Here is a 24,892-nt window from a genome sequence, read left to right as displayed (position 1 = left end):
TATATAAATATATATATATACATACAGTGTATACAGACTAATATTCAGACAATGCAGAACATTAAGTAACACGAGAGAGAGAGAGAGAGAGAGAGAGAGAGAGAGAGAGACAGACAGACAGACAGACAGACAGACAGACAGACAGACAGACAGACAGACAGACAGACAGACAGACAGACAGACAGACAGACAGACAGACAGACAGACAGACAGACAGACAGACAGACAGACAGACAGACAGACAGACAGACAGACAGAGAGAGAGAGAGAGAGAGAGAGAGAGTGGACAGGAAACTGAAGTTAATTTCACTTTCACTTCAGGTGATTCTGGTAAACGGTCTCATTTATTGTAAATTGGTTCAGTGTGTGTGTGTGTGTGTGTGTGTGTGTGTGTGTGTGTGTGTGTGTGTGTGTGTGTGTGTGTGTGTGTGTGTGTGTGTACTAGATCAGGGGTTCCCAAAGTGGGGGTCCCAAGATACAGAAGGGGGGGTTGCAAAATGCCTTCCAAAAAACCTATACAATTTTAAAATAATTTTAAATGGAATATTTAACTCATTATTGTATAAATATATACATATATTTGAGTTGAAATTAGAATAAAACCATGCAATAAAAACCTTTCCATCAGTTTTTTCCTCTTTCTTTGTTGACCCTTCAGGTTTTTACGACACAGATCAGCAGAACGAGCGAGAGGTACGAGGCCAAAAGGAAGTCCTCACTAAACAGACAATCCCAGCCGCAGATCAAAGGACATCATATGAGCTGGCATATTTAATTGCACAGGCTACAAAGACACACACAATCTGTGAAACATTAAATAAACCGGTTTCTGTAGCTATAGATCTGTCCATGCATGAGGATAAAGGAGCCTGTGATCTGGAATCAGTGCCTCTGTCTATCAGGACTACTGCCCGGTGCATCACCGACATGTCCCAGGACATAACGTGCCAGCTGGTGGACAGAGTGAAGAAAGGGAAACATGCTTTACAGTTAGATGAATCCACAGATATATCAAACTCTGCCCAGCTGCTTGTTTGCATCAGATACAGTTTTGACAGAAAGATGTTTTGCTCCAGGCTCCGGAGTCGACATACACAGGTGGGGACATTTTTACAAAACTAAAAGAAGAGGGACTATCTTCAGTAAACTGTCTTGGTGTGTGTAGGGACAGGACTGAAAGAGAGGTGTCTGCTGCTCGTTATGCACACACACACACACACACACACACACACACACACACACACACACACACACACACACACACACACACACACACACACATCACCTGCACACTTTTTAATACTTACAGTATATGCTCACTCAGCCCGGCTGTTTCGGTTCTATTCTAGTTAGATTCTATTTCTTAAATTGGTTTAAAATAACATCATGGCTGTTGCGGTTGTTGTTCTTTTGTGTTGTATTAATGCCTGTGTTTGTAGAGGCCTGATAGTGCGTGTGCGTGGCTGTGGGCAACATTATATAACACATCCAGGGTCGTGGGGGTCGCCAGTCTCTGGCACCGTTATTTTGGGGCAAATTGTTTAGTGTTTCTATCTTTTGATCAGATGTAAAGATACTGACTGTAAATTTAAATATAATCTGATTATTAGAATGAATCACAGTTTGGTTTTAAAGCAGTGATTTACTTTCTTTTACTTTTTCCTTTGAATCAGTTATTTGTTTTTATTTAGTTTGCATCAGTTATTTATCCATAATTTTGTACTTTGCAGTATTTATCAGAGTCGTGTGAGGTTTAATTTCACTTTCAGATTTGCAGGTTTCTGGGAAATGGTGTGACTTCCAGTAAAGACTTCGCCTCTGTGCTCATAAAAAAATGAACTGGTAATTAAAGTTTGATTCAGAGATGAAGAGGAAGAGAAGACGACTCACTTCAACATGCAACGAAAACACAGGAAGTTCATTGGAGACTTTTGGAGTTTTGATCTGATCAGAAAAATATGTTTATAAAGTCTAACAGGTTTGTCTCTACATTCCCCAACCAAGTGAAGCCGCACCCAGGTGTGTGTGTGTGTGTGTGTGTGTGTGTGTGTGTGTGTGTGTGTGTGTGTGTGTGTGTGTGTGTGTGTGTGTGTGTGTGTGTGTGTGTGTGTGTGTGTGTGTGTGTGTGTGTGTGTGTGTGTGTGTCAGGCCCAGAGCACGACCACAGAAAGAGACAAAACAGGAAACCAGCCGTTAGCAACTGACTGGTAACCAGGCACATGAGCAGGTGTCAATCTGACTGCAAAATACAATTCGGAGAAAAGTGTGTGATGGAAATTCATCTTGAGATTTGAAATAATAAATGCACGGACGCTCAGGAAAGAGAGAGGACGTGTCAGAACTAATGACACTGACACACACTGAACCACCAGGTGGCGCTAAATCCCTTCACAGCTAGAAACCACTTCATGTGTTATCTTATCAAACGTTAATAAAACAATATTGACCAGTGCAGCTTTCAGTAAAGAATCATGACGTAATTCTTCCTGAAGTAAACATTAAATATATGTGTGTCAATTGTGTAAAGAGTAGATTTTTATTTAATTTTTAACGTTTTAATGAAGTTTTAAAATGTCTAAAATTCTCAACTTCAAGCAATAATATGTTACTAATATTAAATACATTCAGTTCTTAATCTTATGCTTAGTGAAGTAAATGTTTTTTAGAAAGAAATGTTTTTGTATCATGTTGAGTTTGTAATTTTTCATTCTTCTTCTTAAAAAGTCTCAAATTGAACTTGTTGAAATCTGAGGAAAATCTGATTTGTTCCTCAGCTGAGAGTCGAGAATCAAGATCTTTTATTTTACATGGAAAACAACTGCAACTGTGCTAATAAGCTGCAGGGCTTCTTTTCATGTCAGCATGCTCATATATATATAAATATATATATATACATACAGTGTATACAGACTAATATTCAGACAATGCAGAACATTAAGTAACACGAGAGAGAGAGAGAGAGAGAGAGAGAGAGACAGACAGACAGACAGACAGACAGACAGACAGACAGACAGACAGACAGACAGACAGACAGACAGACAGACAGACAGACAGACAGACAGACAGACAGACAGACAGACAGACAGACAGACAGACAGACAGACAGACAGACAGACAGACAGACAGACAGACAGACAGACAGACAGACAGACAGACAGACAGACAGACAGACAGACAGACAGAGAGAGAGAGAGAGAGAGAGAGAGAGTGGACAGGAAACTGAAGTTAATTTCACTTTCACTTCAGGTGATTCTGGTAAACGGTCTCATTTATTGTAAATTGGTTCAGTGTGTGTGTGTGTGTGTGTGTGTGTGTGTGTGTGTGTGTGTGTGTGTGTGTGTGTGTGTGTGTGTGTGTGTGTGTGTGTGTACTAGGTCAGGGGTTCCCAAAGTGGGGGTCCCAAGATACAGAGGGGGGGGGGGGGGGGGGCGCAAAATGCCTTCCAAAAAACCTATACAATTTTAAAATAATTTTAAATGGAATATTTAACTCATTATTGTATAAATATATACATAAATGTGAGTTGAAATTAGGATAAAACAATGCAATAAAAACCTTTCCATCAGTTTTTTCCTCTTTCTTTGTTGACCCTTCAGGTTTTTACGACATTGATTAGCAGAACGAGCGAGAGGTACGAGGCCAAAAGGAAGTCCTCACTAAACAGACAATCCCAGCCGCAGATCAAAGGACATCATATGAGGTGACATATTTAATTGCACAGGCTAAAAAGCCACACATAATCTGTGAAACGTTAATTAAACCGGCTGCTGTAGATATAGATCCGTCCATGCATGAGGATAAAGGAGCCTGTGATCTGGAATCAGTGCCTCTGTCTATCAGGACTGGTGCTGAAAGACTTTCTCAGCCCTGACGTACTGTAACGGACTGGTTGTTAAGTTTATGTTCTGATTCACTGCTTTGTGGTTTTTGTGATGGCTTATGTTGAGCTAAGTTACAATGTGTTTAATAAGTACTGACATGTCCTGAGGGTCAGTGAACAGGTCGGGTTGGGGCACGTGACAGTTCTAGTCTGATGGCTGTGGGGTTGTGTGGGATGGCCGGCTCTCATTGGCTGTTTAGTTGGCGGGTCAGGGCAGGGTGAATGAGGAAGTGGAGGGAAGAAGACGAGTGTTGATGTGAGGAGTGTCAGAGTGATGAATATGAAGTGTGACATGTTCTTTTGACTTAATAAAGTTGCAACTTAGGAGAGAAGTTCCCTGTCGTCTGGGAAGCGGGGACGCTACAAAGAAACAACAAATAAAGAATAAATACAGATCGCAGCTAAACGTGGAGAATGATCTCCGAGTGTCCGTCTCCAAAATAAAGCCCAGAATGCACTTGCTCTGCTCCGTGCATATTGCCCACCTATCTCATTGGTGAGTTTAAGAAATGAAAGTTATGTTTAGGCTAAAATAAATAACCCTGAAGTTTTTGCACATGTCAGCATTAAGGTGTCTGCTGCTCGTTATGCACACAGACACACACACACACACACACAGACAGACACACACACACACACACACACACACACACACACACACACACACACACACACACACACACACACACAGACAGACACACACACACACACACACACACACACACATACACACACACACACACACACACACGCGCACACACACACAGACATCACCTGCACATTTTTTTATACTTACAGAATCTGCTCACTCAGCCCGGCTGTTTATACAGGGAGATCCTTGTATAAAAGGTTTAATTTCACCTTTGGATTTGCAGGTTTCTGGGAAATGGTGTGACTTCCAGTAAAGACTTCACCTCTGTGCTCGTAAAAAAATGAAGTGGTAGTTAAAGTTTGATTCAGAGATGAAGAGGAAGAGAAGACGACTCACTTCAATATGCAACGAAATCACAGGAAGTTCCCTAGAAACTTGTGTTAACATGTGAAGATGATGAGTTTTGATCTGATCAGAAAAATAGGTTTATAAAGTCTAACGGTTTTGTCTCTACATTACCCAACCAAGTGAAGCCGCACCCAGTTGTGTGTGTGTGTGTGTGTGTGTGTGTGTGTGTGTGTGTGTGTGTGTGTGTGTGTGTGTGTGTGTGTTAGTGTGTGTGTGTGTGTGTGTGTGTGTGTGTGTGTGTGTGTGTGTGTTAGTGTGTGTGTGTGTGTGTGTGTGTGTGTGTGTGTGTGTGTGTGTGTGAGGGTATAAAGCAGCTGCAGCACTGACACAGACACAGACACAGAACTTTGTTTCTCCTGCTGATCACAGACAAACTGAAGTGGTAAGTTTCTGAGTTATTTTTTTACATGCTTTTATTTTGAAATTTAAGTTCCTTTAAAGATGTGGAATTACTTTTATGAATCTGTAACCTCACAAAGGAAAAGTGTTTTGTTTTAGCGACGCTCCGAAGAGGCACAAGCTCTCACGGTGTTGTTCAGGGAAATTTCAAATAAACCTTTAAACATCCGTTGAAAGTCTCGACCGTCTTTCAGGGACATGCTACAGATAGGTAGAGGATAGTTTTCATTTTTGTCTTTAATTCAAATATTTCGTTTGTTAGTGTCAGCTATTTTATCTAGTGGCTTTATTATGGAAGGTTAATGTGTAGTTCCTGTTATAAGCAGGGTGTTGGTTGTGACTTGTTTTGAAAGGGGTTCTAACGGAAGAGGGTTCTGTCAATAGAGAAGTTTTGAAGTGTGGAGGAAAGTAAACGGGTGTGAGGGTTAGGGTTAGTAGGGTTAGGGTTAGGGTTAGTAGGGTTTGGGATAGGGTTAGTAGGGTTAGGGTTAGTAGGGTTAGGGTTAGGGTTAGTAGGGTTAGGGTTAGGGTTAGTAGGGTTAGGGTTAGTAGGGTTAGGTTTTGAAGAGATATCTCGATTCAGTAACCATCTCTCGTGTCCTTTCTTGGCTGAGGCGTCCTGACAGTATAAGAGAACAAACCGCTCGGCTACATTAGTCTTTTGTAGTTCACTGTTATTTATACAGAAGTTCTGTTTTTCTGAGATAAAATTATCTTTTTTCATGTGAATGCAATACGCTTCTGTACTTTTCGTTAAATCACTTGTTAAATGTTTTTTCTTGCACTTTGTTCTTTTTATATTTTAGTCGTTTGGAAGACGTCCATCACGAGCACTATTTTGAAATCACATCACTTCCTGTGCCGTGCAGCTGAAGAACCACCAGAGGTTTGTTGTGATTCTTTTCTACCAGCATCTTGTTTTAAAAGTAATTCTCCAGTATTTGTCCTGCATGACTCTGCACCACAGCTCCAACCTGCACAGTGAACACGTTCAAATCAACTTGACTTATCGGACACACATTACATCACCTCACAAATAGATTCCTCCGTGCCCGCGACACCTAGTGGGCGGTCGGCTCGTCTGTCCCAGTCTTGTGGACTCAAAGATGAGCTGGTTAGATTACAGTGGTTGAAGGTCAAAGGTCAAAGGTCATAGTGATGCCACGACTTGTGAATGTGATATGTCAGAAACAATCGAAGGGAATTTCATGACATCTGACACAATAATTCACTTGGACTCATGGATGACCTGATTAGAATTTGCTGCTCGAAGTTTGAAGAAATTATTGCCTTATTCATGTGTCAACATTGTTAATGTGTTAACTTAAAGTTCGCTGAGACCAGGTGTCGGCAACCTTTCCTAACAAAATAGCCCTTTAGGCCCCTCTTACCCCATATAAAATTTGTCTGGAGCCGCAAAACCTATTTGATAACACAGATTATAAAGTTGTATTGTTGTGCAATAGGAGTAGACTTGACGTTGGCTAATTAATAATAATCATGAAATATGATTATTAAAATAATAAAAATTATCTATCAAAAATAATTAAATTATTAATTGAAGATGATCAGTAATCAAATAACAATAAAACCACTAATGAGAAAATAGGAATTATCAATTAGAAAGTACAAGCTATCAATTAACAATGATAAGGTTATCAACCAAGAATAATGAAAATAATTAGTCCAACACAATAAAATTATCAATTTAAGAATAATACTATCTATATTAATAATTGAGAAAGGGGGGCACCACCCTGGTTTCCCAGGGGCCAACGATGTCAAGCTATAATTATCAGTCTCATAATGATAAATGTCAAATTAATAATGTCAATATTTTAATATTAACGATTACTTAATAAACAGTGAAGGCTTCTAAGTTCGAGCACAGGCAATCATAATCCAGCTGTATTCACATACATATGCACAAATAATCACAGACTACAGATACTTTAATTACAAAAGTATTTATTAAAAAGGGGAAATAAAGTTATAATGTTATTCAATGATTTATCATTTTAACAAGCTCCGATATTTCAAAGATAAACACAGCAGCAGCACTTATCGCAATTCAGAAAAATACATGTAAAACCTGCGGTCTACCTATGTATGTCTGTCTCTGTGTGTGTGTGTGTCTGTGTCAAAGTGTCTCTCTGTGTGGGTGTGTCTATGTGTGTGTATGTGAAATAAAGTTAGTGTTATTTAATGATTTATCATTTTAACAAACTCCCATATTTCAAAGATAACAACAGCAGCTTATCACAATTTAGAACACGCATGTAACCTCTGGTCCATCTATGTGTCTCTGTATGTGTGTATCTGTCTGTGTCTATCAAAGTGTGTGTGTGTGTGTGTGTGTGTGTGTGTGTGTGTGTGCGAGAGAGAGAGAAAAAGAAGGGGCGTGGCGATGACGCGTAGTGACATCACATCTAAGATGGAGGCCGATCATGATTCATGGAATCAAGGCCTAAAAACTCTCAAAATGGCGGATTGACTACAAAACAAGATGGCGGAGCCGTTATGAATTTAGAGCCAGGATGGGAGGAGAGAGAGAGTGGAGGCGTGGCAATAATAGACTCAAAATGGTGGGTTTAACTTAACGTTATCCAAAATGGAGAATATGTTAATGACACCATGTGGCCGGAGCGCACACTGGTGGTCGTCACATGAATTACACAAAGGAAATTTTAGACAAAGAGAATTCTTATCTCTGCTTGGCTTTGGGGCCGAATGGTTTCCAGATGTGTTCAGCCTCTCTAAGCATAGATTTAACTATGTGACATGACCTGTATTATAAATACAGGTCAGAAGTGTGTATAGGTCAGTTTAGAAGGAGAGAGAGAGAGAGAGAGAGAGAGAGAGAGAGAGAGAGAGAGAGAGCGAGAGAGAGAGAGAGAGAGAGAGAGAGAGAGAGAGAGAGAACATGAGAAAACATGTAAGGAGAGTTCAAAGAAGCTCTTAAAAATACGCCTGAGATGAGTTAACAGTGATTCACCCCTCAGCCCTCAAGCGAGCGTTGTGGGCCGAGGTTCTGATCGGTGAAATCACTGCAGACTCACACAGACGTTAACAGTGCGGGCGGAGGCGCTTCTCGCGGCCCTATTTACTTGCAACACAAAACATTGCGATCAAACCGGAAACCGGAAGTAGCGGCTCGGAGTAGTGGCCGGCTAAAACAATGGAACACGGAAGTTCCATCAACAAAATACACTCAAGTATTAAATCAACACGCTACATATTAAAACTAACATCTGCCCAGACAACATAAGCCTCTTACTGTGACCGTGATTTCGTGGGTTGCATGCGCCTTGGCGCGAATCTCCCGGAAGTCCAGTGAACAATGTCTTGGCCTCTCAGGCGAGCTCCCGTGAGCACCGCAGCTGGGCCGGACCGGAGCGGATAAGTCATGCTCCGTGACGGGATGAAGCTTGGTCTTCTTCTGCAGGGATGTGCGGCTGCGTGGAGCCGGTTGAAGATCGTGTGGAAAAAGAATAAAAGTCCGTGTCTCACTCCTCCCGAGTGAGATTCCTGTTTTGTCTTTTCAAGTTAAAACAGGAAAAGTCCTTTCCAAAATAAAACTTTGACTGAGATAAAAGAAAATGAAACAACTTCAAATAAAATGATATTAAACAAACGTCTAGTCGCCTCCTTAGTTACTGAGTCGTGTGTTTAGCCCCCTGGAGGGTCTGGATACGACCTGAGCATCTGAGGACAAAGAGAGTGTTAGTCGCCTCCTTTAGCGACTGGAACCTTGAGTCAGACCGGAGGAGGCCTAACTGGAACGTCAGTGCTGGAGTGAAAAAGAAGAGGACAAAGAGAGTCTCTTAAAAATACCGAGTTAACTATTAAGACCCCTAGGGGTCCTGTTGTCGCTTGGGCATCTGAGTGAAGAGAGGGAGATTTCTGTGAGCTCAGCCCTTTTAAGTCATGTCTCAGGTGACTCCCCCCTGGGAGGAGGGGTCAGGGGTCAGTGTGGCCCTCCAGCCAATTGAGTTGTCAGGATTTGGCCCCCAGGGGCGGGCTTACCGTGGGGGAAACAGGAAGTGACCTGCTGCCACATGGAGATAAGGGCCCATGCTGGATTTCAAATGTAAGGGGTTTCCCGAGCCTGGCCTAAGGTTTTACGACTCTTTGTTCTAAGTCGGATCACTGGGCCTTGCCCAACAATCCCCCTTTGACCTGGGAAGTGGGTCGTTACCCGGTTTCCAGGGCACGCTAGGGTCGAGAGTCCAGTGATAACCCAGGAGAGGTAATCCTTGAGTGGAGTTGAAGCAATGAAAGTTAGTTCATCATGAGGCATAAATGTCTTTGAGGCATGAGTCTAAACAGAGAGAGGTAATTGTCTGGGCAGACCGAGGCTAAACATATATTCTAAAACACGGCGCACATTTTCAATTTCACATCATGCTTTTCGGCAGTTATTGTTAACATACCAATGAATTTCGGTGAAGAGTGAAACGAAAGAAAAGTGGAAAAAGGAACAGAAGAAAATGTTTGAGTAGGTGCTGGTGTTTTGAGATAAACCTGTGTTATTCTGCCAAACCAAAACATTTAGAACAGCGAGTCACGTTCTGTTGTTCGCTAATCTGTGAATATATGGTAAATCCTATTTCTAGGTTTGCAAATCTACAGATATTGAAATTGCACTGCCAAGACTCAATTGCCAAGTGTACCCGTGAGGGCTGCACAACCGTAGTGGTAACGACTTCAAAATCCTCAACGAGGTCTAAGGAGTTCACTACCTGAACATACGTTATACAATTTACTGACAGAGGGTCTAAAGCATGCAGCTATTGATGGAGTGAGTGGTTTGAGCGGTCTTTGTTTTAAAATTGGGATTTCTTCCCCCCCCCCCCTTTCAGGTGTGGAGGTGAGAGGGGTTTCTGGCAGCGCCTTGGTCCTTCCCAGTCATTGAAGTCATCTTTAGGAGTGGAGAAGGAGGGCGTCTGCTCCTAGTTTCGCCAACGGGGTTCAGTGTCTGGTCTCTTAGGGGAGCCTGGAGGAACACGTGGCACAATGTCTCTCATTGCTTCATCCACACATCTCCGTATTAATTCCTCTGTGCCAGGATACATCCCATGTGTTGGATTTCGGTCACCATCACTATACTCCTGGTATTGATGAGGTTTCCTTCGGTTCCAGCGCCTACTTCTCTGTTGAGAGGGATTCAGGTGCTGAGGTCGAAACTGTTTGTGGGGCTGGTTGAAATCCTCACCCCCTTGGTTTTGAGGGGCACCCTGTTGGAAGGGTCGTTGTTTCTGGTTCTCTTTGCTGGGGTTCGTCTTGGCGTGGGGAAAGTTGTCATCTTCCTGCGCCGGGTCCACATTTGTTTGGACTTGTTTGAACTGCCAGAACCACGGTGTCGTCTTCGTTAAACCCTCGGTTGTCTGGGTCGAAGCGATAAATGTCTTTTCAAGGGGCTCTTGCCGCCGGTTGCGGATTTCCTCTCTTTGAGGGGGTGCTGAGTCATCAGTGTCTTTTGACTCGAATGTGCCACGGTACTCATCTTCGTGGCCACCATCTCTTGCACCGGGGGTGGAGGACCATCCAGGACGCGACCGTGAGTCGTGGTGCGCCTCTGCCTGAGTGGCAGACTGGGAATCTCCTTCAGCCCTCCAGGACGGATTCCTTCCGTCGTTGTGATGTGGATCAGCATGGCTCCGCGCAGGATGTGTTCGTTCTGGCTGGAGTGGATGCTGTGTGTCAGCTGGACAGGCATTTGATGTTGCCTCATAGCGGTCGCAGGTCACTGCGCGTCTAGGGGTTGAGTCCTGCTCCCCCTTTGGTGTTGAGTGGGTCGGAGCGGTGGACTGCTGGGTGTGTCTGGCTCTCCAGAGCAAAGCTCCCTCTGCATGAGGGTTGTGGAGCTGTGCTCGCAGCTGTTCTCCCAGTGTCTCTGCTCTGCTGGCTCCACCGGGAATGACGTCAGCTCCTGGCCCTGTCGTCAGGGATCTCAGCTGGAGGGGGGGGCAGCTCTGTTTGACTGTGCCCCCCTTTCTGCTGACCTTTAACCTGCGCATACTCCTGCACCGCCTGGTCCTGTTCTTTGCGGGTCTCGATGATATGCCGCAGGTGGGAGTTTTTCTCCTGCTCCGCTCGACATGCTGCTTGCATGGCTCTGAGCGCCTTCGCATGTTCTTGGGTCTGCAAAGTCAGTGACTTGACCCAGAGCATGGGGTATTTTCGGATGCGGGCCAGTGGGGTTGATGAGTGCATGGACAGTTCTTGATCTTACGATCGCAGGTACTTATTTCATACTCACTCAACTCACTCACCGCATCATTAGAAAAAAAATTACTCAGACTGGCTACAGTCTCTAATAGGACCTCTGGTCCTGAGGGAGCACTTTCCCCATGGTGGTACATGCTACTCATCTTCTGAGTGCGAAAAGGCACCTGGTGGACTGCTCACGCTTGCTTAGAAAAAGTGGGTAAAACACTTAATTAAAAAACTACACAACAAGATGCACAGGTGAGCTTCACCCTGTGTCTATATAGTAGCAATGAAGGATAGCTCGGTGGCTCAATCCTTAAGACCTAGTTGTTCAACAACTAGTCTTCTCAAAACTAGTCTCTCAAATCTAGTTTGTCTCCTTAAGATCAAAAAGCATGCAGAAAATCTCCTATAAAAATTACCAACTACTGAAACGCAGTCAGCAACCAACCAAAGTTACACAAAAGTCTGCTTAGCAAAGGGAATTTAAGAATAAAGAAACTTCAAAGAGAAATTAGTTTCGAACCTATGTCTCTCTTCAAAAATTTAATCATAATTATTGTGCATTGAGATGACACAACCACTTATATGCTAGAAGCAACCAACCATGGATACACAAGGCACTAGTATACCTGCTTGGGACAGGTGCAAAGGGATTAAAATAAAAAAATTTCAAAGAGAAATAAATTCCTAGAATTATTTTTCTCTTTTCTTAAATCATTTATGATTCTTGTGCTTCGAGAACACAACCACCGATTGCAATCTGCAGCCAATCACGGATACACCAGGCACTGGTATACCGGTTCAAAAGTTCAAATGGGAGGAGGGGTCAGTGTGGCCCTCCAGCCAATTGAGTTGTCAGGATTTGGCCCCCAGGGGCGGGCTTACCGTGGGGGAAACAGGAAGTGACCTGCTGCCACATGGAGATAAGGGCCCATGCTGGATTTCAAATGTAAGGGGTTTCCCGAGCCTGGCCTAAGGTTTTACGACTCTTTGTTCTAAGTCGGATCACTGGGCCTTGCCCAACAGTATATATAGTTACCAAACTCTTATGAAGAGGAGAACCAAATACGTGTGTAGGCCTACTTTGAAGCACACAATCAAGCACACAGGTAAACCTGCATCGTTGGCAGGGAAAGCAAATGAATCTGTTCACACAGAATTAAACTCTCTACTTCCCTTCCAGACTTTTCGTTTTTGGGATTTATCCTTGGTTAGTTTACCGAGGCCGGGGGTCAGAGACTCTAGATTAGAGACCTGCAGGGAAGAGAGCCGGGACGTAATAGGATGTGACGCATATTCTAGTTGACGAAATATTAAAACAAAAAGTTTCTGCTCTGATCAAGAAGCTGCAGCGCTGACTTCTGAGACCAGAGAAACTCGGTGAACTTTCCACTGAGCGACTGCTCCACTTGTACAAGCTCTGATCTCACTGTGTCTCTGAGCGAGTGAGCGTGGGCGAGGGGGCGGAGCCCCGGTACCTGTGTGTGTGTGCGCTCTATCTGGGAGCACACACACACACACACACGCCCAATCCTGGTATTTCATACTGCCCTGATACGATGATGTTTTAAAAAATGAACGTGAACGTCACGTTCATCATATGAACACTGATTCGCTAAGTTCACCGTTCGCAAAGCATATGCACAACACTGTACAGGGAGCCACTGCAGAGGGGCTGAAGAGCCGCGGGTTGCCGGCCCTGAATTATACTTACAGATGAACTGTTTAAGTTTTGGTTAAAGGTCAAAGTCACAGTGACCTTACAAAACAAGCTCTGTCCTCTTGCACATGATATTAAGATAAGTTTGTCTTCAGATAATTTCTTCACATTTTCAGTCGTCACTTGTACTCAAAGAGGAACTGATGAGGTTTTGGTGAAAGGTCAAGGTCACAGTGACCTGGACCTGGAGAAACGTACTGTTACAGTCATTCATCCATAACTTTCTGTTAAATCTACAATTAACAAAAGCCAAAGTTGATTTTAATGTCCACCACCAGTGCAGCTGATGTGTTACGTGACAACTGCAAATCTGTGTGACGTTGTTTTTTTGTATCAATATTTGCAGATTCAGATCAGCGACCGTGTCACAACCCGGAGGGATGAGAGTCTGATCAGATCAACTCTCCAAGCATCTGACCTTCATACCAACTGATTTACACTTTGACATTGTTGTCACAGATTCTGTGTCGTCACCAGAATGTTGTCTTCAATGAGCTCAGCATTGAAGTTGGGCACATCTGCTTTATCAAAACTAAAATCCAATGATCCTGAAGAAACTGATTTTGGCTCTCAGCGACTAGCGGACGCTGTTAGAGATAAAAGCAAACAGCTGAAACCTCAGTCAGGATCTCTCCCTGTTTATAAAATCCTCCTGAAAGAGGAGGACATCACTGTGAACGGGTGCAAACGTTTCCGCTTCGGGAAAGAGTCCTTTGATCGTAATCGCACCATAATGGTTCTCGGAGCAACTGGTGCTGGCAAATCAACTATTATCAACGGGATGATTAATTACGTTCTCGGTGTTGAGTGGAAAGATCCCTATCGGTTTAAGTTAGTAGATGAGGATCAGTCCATCTCACAAGCTCACAGCCAGACTACTGAAGTCACTGTGTACAAACTCAACCATCGGGCCGGCTTTAACATTCAGAACTCGCTCACTATTGTTGACACTCCAGGTTTTGGAGATACGAGAGGTATCGAAAAGGACAAGTTGATCGTAGAGCAGCTTCGTGATCTCTTCTCTGCTAAGGATGGTGTCAGTGAAATCGATGCTGTGTGTATCGTAGCTCAGGCTTCTTTAGCACGACTCACATCAACACAGAAATACGTGTTTGACTCAGTGCTCTCCATCTTCGGCAAAGACGTGGCAGAAAACATCCAGATTCTGGTGACATTTGTAGACGGCAAACATTTATCAGTTCTGGAGGCGATCAACGCTGCTGATGTCCCGTGTCCGAAAACCAAAGAAGGACTGCCGGTTCACTTCAAGTTCAATAACTCAGCGTTGTTTGACAAATCGTGTGCAGCAGAGAGCGCGAGTGAGGAAGATGACGAGGTAGACTTCAGTGAGATGTTTTGGAAGATGGGGATAAAAAGCATGAGGACGTTTTTCACTGCTTTGAATGTAATGACGACCAAAAGCTTGTTCATGACAAAGGAGGTCCTCAGAGAAAGAGAGCAGCTCGAGATCTCAGTTCAGAGTTTGAAGAAGCAGGTTAGAATTGGGTTAGACAAGCAGGAGGAGATAAAAGAGACAAAATCACAACTGAAAGATCACGAGGCCGAGATCAGCAGCAACAAGGATTTTGTGATCGAATGCAAAGTCATGAAGGCTTATCAACAGGAGTATTCTAGTAATCTAACTTCCTGTACAAACTGTCCTCAGTGTAGATTTACCTGTCATGATGGTTGTGTGTATACATTTGGTATGTTTGATAGGCTCTGTAGTGCAATGGGATCAGATGGGTTCTGTAAGATGTGCCCAGGCAAATGTCACTGGAAGAAACACGATTACAATCAGATGTACCGATGGGAGTACAAGGAAGTCACAGAAAGAACAACGTTAGAAAAGCTGAAAGCAAAGTACCAGATAGCCTCCGAGGCTGCGATGCCTGTGAAGGCACTGATTGACAAACTGAAGTCTGAGTACGACCTTGTGCAGGCTGATGTGATGAAAGTGATGCGTGACTCTGCCAAGTGTCTAAACAGACTTAAAGAGATCGCACTGAGGCCAAACCCTCTGTCCACTGCAGAGTACATCGACATGCTCATAGCAGGAGAGAAAGCTGAGGCCAAGTCGGGCTGGACGAAACGAGTCCAGTGTCTGATGGACATGAGAGAACAAGCAGAGGTCATGGCTCAAGTGGACAGAGGAGACAGATTCCTCTAGAGTTCATCCAGTGACTTCTAGTCTTTTCTTTAAGGTTTTCCTCTGAGGCAACTTCCAAACTTTCATTTAAACCGAAACCATCTCTGTCTACAAGTGTTTTGGCTTCATATCATTTAAATCCCGGTCCAGACTAACATGCATGTGAACACGTATCACCTGACCATGCACGTACACATGCATGTGCTGCTGTAAACAGGAAGCATTTGTTGTTAGTTGTGGTCATGTGACAGGAGCCTGACGAATCAGAGAGAAGAACCAATCATCAAGAGCTTGTGAGCGTCTACGTTATCGTTTCCAAACATCTGGGTTTCTGTCCGTCCAGATGAACACGCAGCACCGGAGTTTCAAACTGAAACGGGACCGACAGTGTTTCCAAACTTCTCTGTTTTAACGTTTCTGCCTCTTTGCTTCACGATTCTTCATCAGCTCGATGATTAATTCATAATTTAGCATTTATGTTAATTACAAATCAAAATGCAGCTTCCAGTCACAGCATGACAGCGTGTTGTGTGGGAGTAATGTTGCTCTGTGTCAAAGTAGAAAGCTGAGAGCTCACATGACAGCCATGTCAACAATGTAGTTCACTGGTGTGATGTCGACCAAATCATATCTGTGTCTTTATGTGTTTCATGTCTGAATTACATGATAAAAAGTTTGCTTGGTTTGAAACTGTGTTTTACTCACAGCTGATTTTATCTTTGCTTGTGTTCTATAACTTTTTATGTTTGGAAAACTTAAAGTTGAAGTTGTGTTATTGTTTTGCAGTTTAATCAAGTATCTCTGACAAATATATAAGATATATAAATAAATAAATTTTAAATAAAAGTTGAACAACTGATTTGAGTGATTATTTATTTTTGTGCGTGTTAACACTCCAACACCAACATTTGCACAGTTTTAATCTTTTCTATGACAACATGAATTTCATGTGTAACAAGGAAATTAACTTTTCTTATTCGTGTGCGTCAGGTTAATAATTATCCAATCACTGTTGTGACTGCTTGATATATGATATTTCTCCTCGGATACTCGACCATTACTGACAATAATCCATCAGTTCATTGACCTTCAGTTCTGCTACAAAGTGTTTATTCTAATCCAAGCTGTGAAGACTCTGATCTCTCTGATGTGTCACGTGAGACGGATCCTCAACCAAATAGAAATTGTTCTATTTTATCATTTAAACACACTGTGAAACTCCACAGAGAGGAAGAGCTCAGCTAACATGGAGACGGGGGTAGTTACTGTAATACAGCTTCATGACCAGCAAGGGGAGCTCAACATCCTGGAACGGAAAATAATATCAATGACCAACACATAATAATAATAATAATAATAACTTTATTCATACAGCACTTTTCATTACAGTTTTTACAATTTCATAAAGACGACAAAAACAAGAAAATCTTCAAAGACAAAAAGCAACTTGATAAAATGTCATTTATTATTATTACCTGTCATTTGGCAGAAGCTTTTATCCAAAGTGACTTCATACACATCTACGAGGTCATTTAAAGGTTCAGTATCTGGCCCAAGGGCACTTCAGCAGGCAGATGGGGGAGACTGGGGATCGAACTGCCGACCTGCTGGTTGGAGGACGACCGCTCGCCCCCTCAGCCGCCCCCCCGCCTTTTCAAATCAGACGGCAGATAAATAAAACAACATCATTCAAAAGTGATGGCAAAAGAAAAGGAGAAAGAAAGAAAATGTCGCCTATTAAAGGGAATATTAATACATACATTGTTGGGCAAGAGTCCTTAGTGCTGACCAATAAAACAGAAGCTTTCAAAAGCTGAAACCAGTTCTACCAGTTTCCACTCTTAAGCAACACCTTCCACAGCCAGCTTGGAGCCCTCTCCTGGGGGGGGGGGAAACATCTGCAGTGTCCTTCAGGGGGACCCCCAACTGTGTTCCTAAAACGCCCACTGAGGTCGAATCCCCGCCCCCTAAGGTCGAACCCTGACATTCCATTGGCTGATGACCGGCAAAACTCTATTCACTAAGGTGAATACAACTGCTGAACTCAAAGAAAACTCTGCCATTTTCCCTGCTAAAAGACTTCAACCAAGACCCCTCCGGGTCTTTCCAGATGTTCTAGCTGCTATAGGGGGCAATCACATTTTTGATAGGACTTTTTGTTATTTTAACTTGAAAGTCCGCGCAACAGGAATTCACTCGGGAGGCCGAGTTTCACACAGACTTTTCTTTTACACGATCTACAAACGGCTCCAAAAGCCGTCCACCCCTGCAGAAGGACGAAGTTTCATCCCGTCAAGGAAGCAAGAGAACATCCGCTCCTTTCCGGTCCGAAGCAAGCTCTTGAGAGACCACGAGATTAACCGGACTTCCGGAAAATTTGCGCGACCCACGCATGAATACCACGAAACTACGGTTACAGTAAGAGGCTATATTGTCTGGGTAGAGACTAGTTTTAATACTTAGCGTGTCATTTAATATTTGAGTGTATTGTTTTGCTTGAGACCTCAGCGTCTATTTTCAGCCGTGACGACCGTGCACTTCCGGTTCGGGTGTTATGGCCGTTTTCATTGTGTTAAAGTGCTTTTACTGCCTTAGCGTTTAGGAGCGTCTCGGGCCACACTGTTACCGCCCGACTAAGCTTGCAGACATTTTACCGATCAAAACATCGGTGCACAACACTAATTTGGGCACCGAGTGGTGAAATCACTGTAAACTTGTCTCCGGCGTGTTTTTAAGAGCTTCTCTGATCTTCCCTTGCATGTTCTTTCTCTCTCTCTCTCTCTCTCTCTCTCTCTCTCTCTCTCTCTCTCTCTATCTCTCTCTCTCTCTCTCTCTCTCTCTCTTCTCCTAAACCTTCTTACACACACGTTCCGATCTGTATTCATACATGTCACATTAGATAGATAAATCTAGACATAGAGAGCCTGAACGCATCTCGCCGCCATTTGGCGCCAAAAGCATGCAGAGATAAGAATCTCCTTGTCTGACGATTCCTTTGTGTAAGTCACGTGGCCCACCGCCATTTTGGCTTCGGCCTCAAGTTGTTATTAACATAGGCTCCATTTTGAATAATGTGAAAGTACCGCCATCTTGGATTCGACCAGACTACGTCACCATGTGACTGCGTCATACGTCATTGCCACTCCCCCTTTCTCTCTCTCACACACACACACACACACACACACACACACACACACACACACACACACACACACACACACACACACACACACACACACATACACACACACACACACACACACACACATATACACACACACACACACACACACACACATACACACACACACACACACACACACACACACACACACACACACATAGATAGACCATAGGTTTTACATGTGTGTTCTAATTTGTGATAAGTGCTGCTGCTGTTGTTATCTTTTAAATTTTGGAGTTTGTTAAAATGAAGAATCATTGAATAACATTAACTTTATTTCCCCTTTTTAATAAATCCTTTTGTAATTAAAGTATCTGTATCTTGTGATTATTTGTGCATATGTATGTGAATACAGCTGGATTATGATAGCCTTTGCTTGAACTGAAAACCCTTCATTGTTTATTATATAATCATTATTAGTAACTATTGAGATGATTAATTTAACTTTTATAAACTGAGACTGATCTTTACAGATTGATTTGTTGGTCCCAGTAACCAGGGTGGTGCCCCGCTACGATAAGTAATAATTACAGATTGTATAATTCTTAAATGATAATTTTATTGTTTTCATTAATTATGTAACTATTCTTAATTGATAACCGTATACTTTCTAATTAATTATTTTTACTATTCTTAATTGATAGCTTTATAATTTTTTCCTATTTTTAATAGATAATTTTAGTTATTTTAATAATCATATTTCATGATTATTAATAATTAGCCAACGTCAAGTCTACTACTATTGCAAAACAACATGTACAATCATTAGGTTTATGCAATATTTTTAAAAAATACACGAAGCACAGAATTTGAAAGTGACACAAATTTGAAGGCTCCTGCTCACTGTGGATGTTTTAATTTACACATGAGAAACATTTAATAATCACAGCAATAACAAGAAGAATAACTTAGTTTAAGAACCTTTACAAAGTGTTTCACAAATAACTGTCAAACAAAATCACAGTGAACAAACAAGACAAATCAAATGTTATGAAACAACAGTGGACAAAAGTAACACAACAAGCAGCTGACGACCTGACCGGTGACATCAGTCGCTGGCCGTTAATCCACAGTCTGCATGTGTTGCCTGGTAACAGGACACTGACCGACCACAGGGGGGGTCTCCTGCAGGTCCAGGACGACCCAGTCCTGAGGTCTTTGAGGTTGGAAAGACTCCACAACATCCACAGAGAGCAGGAGGTCAGCACTGTGTTCCTCCAGAAGGGACAGGAACCCAGTGGCAGTCTTTGAGGCCTGGTGCTCGGGGTCGATGCTCTGCACCACGCAGGTCCGCTCCCAAACCTCCAGCTGCTGGCGGCTCATCCGGAGCCGAACGTCCCAAACATCTTGCTGTGAGGAAAATTAATTTAATGCATCATCTGCTTTAATAGCATCAAATGGTATTTACAAAACTGATTAATATGAATAACAAATCTATGAAATGGAAAGAACAATCTGAAATGTTTCGGTTTGGTTTAAAGAATCATGTGTGACCCAGCAGCCTAGTGGTTAGAGGGGGTACTACATGGGTGTAAATATCCTGTTTGGATGCGTGGTTACGATCATGTGCTGCATCTACCGACCTTCCCTCGTTCCCTTCACTATCAAGATCTAATAAAAGTAAAATCATCCACATAATATTTATATATTTATTTTAAAAAATAGCCATCTTTCTACCTGAGTTGAAATCAGTAAGTTTCGGTTTCGATGGTTCATGTATTTCAGAGACTTTGAACTGACCAGTGAGTCGGGCAGCGGCTCTTTATGGAAATACGTCTGGCAGACGTCTGGACGCCAGTGAACGATGGAGCAGAACACAGCGAACAGGAGGCCGGCCATGATGATGACGCTCACGGTCACGGTGGTCGGACTCCTCCACGCGGCGTCTGGACCTGTCGGGAAACAGACAACTGGTTAGTTAGGGATTGTAAGTCGTCCATGAATCTTACAGTTCATTTGAATTATCTTTGGACAAAAATGATTTTCTATTTTTCCTTTTATCGCCGGGATCTCGACGCCACAAACACTTCAGGAACATGATGGTTGTTCTTAAAGTTTGAAAGTGATTCATTAGAAACACTTTCTGGAGGACATTTACTCAAAAATGTGACACTTTTTTGGAAAAGTAAAAACACTGAAGGTGAGGTTTTTATTAGTAACCTGAGGACAGTCCATATACAGATTGTATCTAAATTTAACATTAAAAAAAAGTCTAATTCTGAAGCAAAGTAGAGAAATTTGAGGGCTTTATTTAAAAAAATGGACTATGGAATATTAGTGAAAGTCAGGATATTGTTAGAAAATAAGAACATGTAAATTACAGATTTTGTGTGTATGTGTGTGTGTGTGTGTGTGTGTGTGTGTGTGTGTGTGTGTGTGCACCTGGGATGGACACACACTGGGTGTCAGTGCTGCTGCTCTGGACCTGTGTTCCCATGAAGCTCTGCGCTCGGACGCAGTACCTCCCTCCCTCCTGCAGGGCGTCGACCTCCAGCTCGGCCTCCTCAGCTGACACGGAGTAGACTTGAGCCTGAACAGAGAGAGAGAGATGGATGGATCGTAAAAAACAAGCCAAGAAATTGAACAAATACCGTTAAATATCTCCAGCTGTTGGAGGGATGCTCCTCTACTTTCTGTTCTTTCACTATTTTGTACAACAAAATGTTTCCAATGTAAAAGAAAAGTGAGATTTCAAAGTAAAAATGTAAATGGAAGAAGGAAGGAACAAATCAAAAGGAAGTGAAAAAGAGGAGAACAAAGCTGGACAGGATTCAGGGGCCAACAGGAGAGGAAGGAAGGGACGAACCAGAATGAACTGGAACAAGGGAAGAGAAATGGAAGACATGAAGTAAACACTGACCTGCAGCTCCTCGCCTGTTTTCCACACCGTCACCATGACAACGGCATTGAGAGGAAGATTCTCAAAAACAACGTGAAGACCCTGGACCGCTGGCGACACCTTCATCTCTGGGACCGTCAGGACGGCTGCACACAAGAGTCAAGAGTCACACCCTCACTTCTTCCTGCTTCTTCAGTTTCTGACCACAGTAAATAAATACGACGTCTCCACTTCCTCCAGAAACGAAGCCAAAACATCTCTGATACGAGCGCTGCCATCTTGCACATTTCAAGACTGTTCCTTTGTGATATGAACTACGTCAAATTGCAGAAAGGGCTATGTCCCATCTGCTAACATGGAGGAGGCCTGAGCTCCTCCAGACCAGCAGGAGGCGCACACTCTGGGTGAGGACGACTGCTGTTTCCGTGGCAACCAGAGGCTGAGCAGAGTGGTGACCTGCTGGCTCACATTGTTTCTAGGACCCGCCTTATCGTGTTTGTGTGAACGCACCATTAGGGCGCGGTCTCAGGTCGGAGTTCTCGTCCCCGTGAGGACAAACCTCAGTTATGACCGTGTGAGTGTGACCAGGTCCTTACTGTCTCTGCGGTTGAAGGGTGGGCGGAGCTCCGCCCAGGCTGAGGGCTGCGAGCCGCACTGGGCTCTGACGTGGACGTTGTAGTCGGAGTCGGAGCCCAGGTCAAGGGTCAGGTCGCAGTGTGTGTGCTGAATCAGACGGCACTCAGGAGCATCCACCCAGCTGCCGTCCAGCACCGTCAGCTCAAACTCCCTGAAGGGAACCAGACACAGACTCAGCAGCAGCGACACCTAGTGGCCAGAGGCATCATGTTTCAGACACGATATCTTAAGAAAGCCTTGAGGGAATTTCTTCATAACCTGGTAAGAAGGTTCAGTTTGACTCAGAGATGAACTGATTACAATTTGGAGGTCAATGGTCAAGGTTGCTGTGAACTCACAAACATGTTTTTTCACATTTGTCTGTAACTGGAGAATTTCCTCAGATTTTGACTAGGTCGTCAAACACAACTTCAAGTGGCCTCCAGCTTTGCAGCTCCGCTCACGTGCCCCTGGTTTCCCCCCTTTAATCCAGGAATCTGATTGGCTGTGCCAGTCAGCTGGAGCCTCCTCCACACTGAGCAGCAGTGATGCTCACTTTACAGCCGAGGGTTCGATTGACGTCCAAACAGCCGCAGGAATGTACCTGAAACCTGATTAAAGGAGAAACTCCTGGGTGACGAGTGAAGCATCCGAACAGACACACCCGCTGAAATCCATTATTAGAGCGGCTGTTTAATTAAAGTTATAATTAAACGTAGAAACACCCACAGGTTCACTTCCTCTGCATGTTTCACATATTTCATCCTGTCAAACCACTTCACTGCTGCAGCTACAGTCACAAACATACATAGGAAAACTTTCCTTTGGATTATTGATACATTTCCAGAATGATCTTTTCTTTGGGCTGGTTTTTATTTCGCTGTGTATGTGATAAAAGATTTGAGCAGGTTTGTTTTTAGTGTGTGTCAAGATTCTGGATCATAACTCAGTCAAATATCAACACAGAGACGATTTTAAGATTCAGTGTGAGTCACACTTTCTAATCACATCACATCAAACGAAAATGAATCACTGAAAACAGAAGCTGCCTGAGAATCTTCACGCTGTTAAGTTTCCTTTGTTGACACTAATCCAGCGGAGGTCACATGGTGCATCCAGTCGTCCACAGCCATAACCACGGTGAATAGTGAGTTCGGCAAACTACATTTTCCAAATTAGAAATAAAGGGATATTGTTATGACTACGGTCCCGGGTTCAGGCTCAGTCACATCTAACCAAACTGATCTTTGAGGGTTTTGTATATTTTCTTGTTCTCCAGGTTGAACTGTACACATCATCCTGCTGCAGATTAATGATCCATCGCAGAAGGTAAGATCTTTAATCTCCTTTACTTACCTGCCGCTCACTGAAGTGACTATTTTGTGTTAAATTGGAACTCAGTGACGGATTAAGACACATTTTGTGCTGTAGTCGAAATAATGAGGTCAAACAAAATAAAGTAGAGTTTTTGTGCAACTTACCCCTGGAACTGGACAGAGTAGAGAATTGAAGTGTTGCATGAAGCCTGCAGGGGGCGCCACCTCAGGATGTGTATCATGTCTGTGGATTCCATGGAGACTGTGTCGGGAGCCGACAGCGTCCGAACCCCTGCTGTCACAACGAGTTTCTATTTTAAATCATATCTCTGAATCATGAATCATCGATCCGGGACCTTTTCCTCACCGAGTGTTAAACCAGCCGAACTATCGTGCTGAGCTAAAAGATGCTAAACACAACAGCAAGGCTACATCCAACGATTCAATGAACAAGTGCATTTAATCCTCGTCAACACAAATCACGTGACCGCTCACACACACTGGGCACGTGTGTGCCGGTGTAATCTGGAAATGTTCGGTCGTTAGCAGCAGTTGTGTTGTTGCAGATAGTTTTAATAACCTCTTTGTAAAACACAGAATGGAACTGAACAGCAGCTGTTAGCGAAGCCGCTCAGTAACATTGAGCTGAGGCTGGTGGTTGCTTTTCTTCTGGAAGGAGGTCATGTGACAGGAAGCTGTCGACGTCTACCTCATAGTTTCCAAACATCTCAGTTTCTGCTTGATCAGAATAAAACAGCCTCAGAGTTTCAAACTAACACGTGACCAGCAGCGTTTACAAGTCCTGTGTTGAAGCGACTGTAGAACACAAATCTGTAGCAGTGGTGATCGTCCTGTGGATGAAGCGGATATGAAACGCTCTAAAACGTGTTCAAATGTTTCTGGCAATTCAAGTTAAAACAAAAAATCCCAGCCCAGCTACACTGGATTTAATACATTCAGACTTTCTCTCTGCACCTCCGACCTGAAATGACAGAAACCATCTTTGACATCTTTTCTGTTTCTGCTGAATTCTGAGGTTTGTTCACACAAACCATGATTTTCACTTTGGATCCTGATTCATCAGCACAAACTAAAACACATCGACCACACAACAGATGATATTCTGTACATTTATTGGTAATATTGTTTTGTGTTGGAATCAGTTTGAGGAGTTTGTTTTCATAGCGGGTCTCCTCACCTGCTCGTGAAGCTGTAAAGACAGAGGGAAGTGGAAGTGTCTCCACAGTGAACTCACCGTCCAGCAGGACCAGGATCATCATCAGCAGCAGACTCACAGTCGTCCTCAGTCTCATGACCGTGGTGTTCGGCTCCAGAGGAAGAGGAGGACGAAGGTCTGGTCCCCGGTCAGGTCCACCATGTCCAAAACACACCAGTCACATGCATGTGAACTGCCCAGAAAACAGCATTTAATCCAGAGTCCTGTCCAGAAGTCCCTCAGAGTTTCAGGCTCTGATCTGTCGCTCCACACACGAGAAGCAGCTTCAGGTTGTTCCTGCGACGAGCTGCAGAGCCTCAGGATCCTGGATGGAGCTGCAGAGCCGGTCGGACCTGAA

General features: G+C 43.4%; 2 protein-coding genes across 3 annotated transcripts; one reads left to right on the top strand and one right to left on the bottom strand.

Annotated features, from left to right (window-relative positions):
- The first annotated feature begins 5,195 nt into the window (after positions 1 to 5,195).
- LOC133018536 (uncharacterized) lies at positions 5,196 to 16,164 on the top strand. 2 transcript variants are annotated; one of them, XM_061084930.1, is made up of 3 exons: positions 5,196 to 5,262; positions 6,086 to 6,165; positions 13,562 to 16,164. In XM_061084930.1, exon 3 carries the CDS (start codon positions 13,694 to 13,696, stop codon positions 15,383 to 15,385), a length of 1,692 nt encoding a protein of 563 aa, XP_060940913.1. In that variant the 5' UTR covers positions 5,196 to 5,262; positions 6,086 to 6,165; positions 13,562 to 13,693; the 3' UTR covers positions 15,386 to 16,164. The 2 variants fall into 2 exon arrangements, with proteins under 2 accessions (XP_060940913.1, XP_060940914.1); XM_061084931.1 differs by lacking the exon at positions 5,196 to 5,262 and adding an exon at positions 5,423 to 5,490.
- A 3,446-nt stretch (positions 16,165 to 19,610) lies between these two features.
- Positions 19,611 to 24,631, bottom strand: crfb16 (cytokine receptor family member B16). The gene is made up of 7 exons (XM_061084485.1): positions 24,574 to 24,631; positions 23,484 to 23,610; positions 21,984 to 22,174; positions 21,409 to 21,533; positions 20,931 to 21,078; positions 20,289 to 20,440; positions 19,611 to 19,898 (listed from the first exon to the last, which is right to left on the bottom strand). The coding sequence occupies exons 1-7, from the start codon at positions 24,629 to 24,631 to the stop codon at positions 19,611 to 19,613; spliced, it is 1,089 nt and encodes a 362-aa protein (XP_060940468.1).
- Between the last annotated feature and the right edge of the window lie 261 nt (positions 24,632 to 24,892).

This window comes from Limanda limanda, chromosome 13 (assembly GCF_963576545.1).
Source record: "Limanda limanda chromosome 13, fLimLim1.1, whole genome shotgun sequence".
Classification (NCBI taxonomy): domain Eukaryota; kingdom Metazoa; phylum Chordata; class Actinopteri; order Pleuronectiformes; family Pleuronectidae; genus Limanda; species Limanda limanda.
Note: the sequence above shows the minus strand (reverse complement) of the source record. Positions and strands in the feature narration are given on the sequence as shown.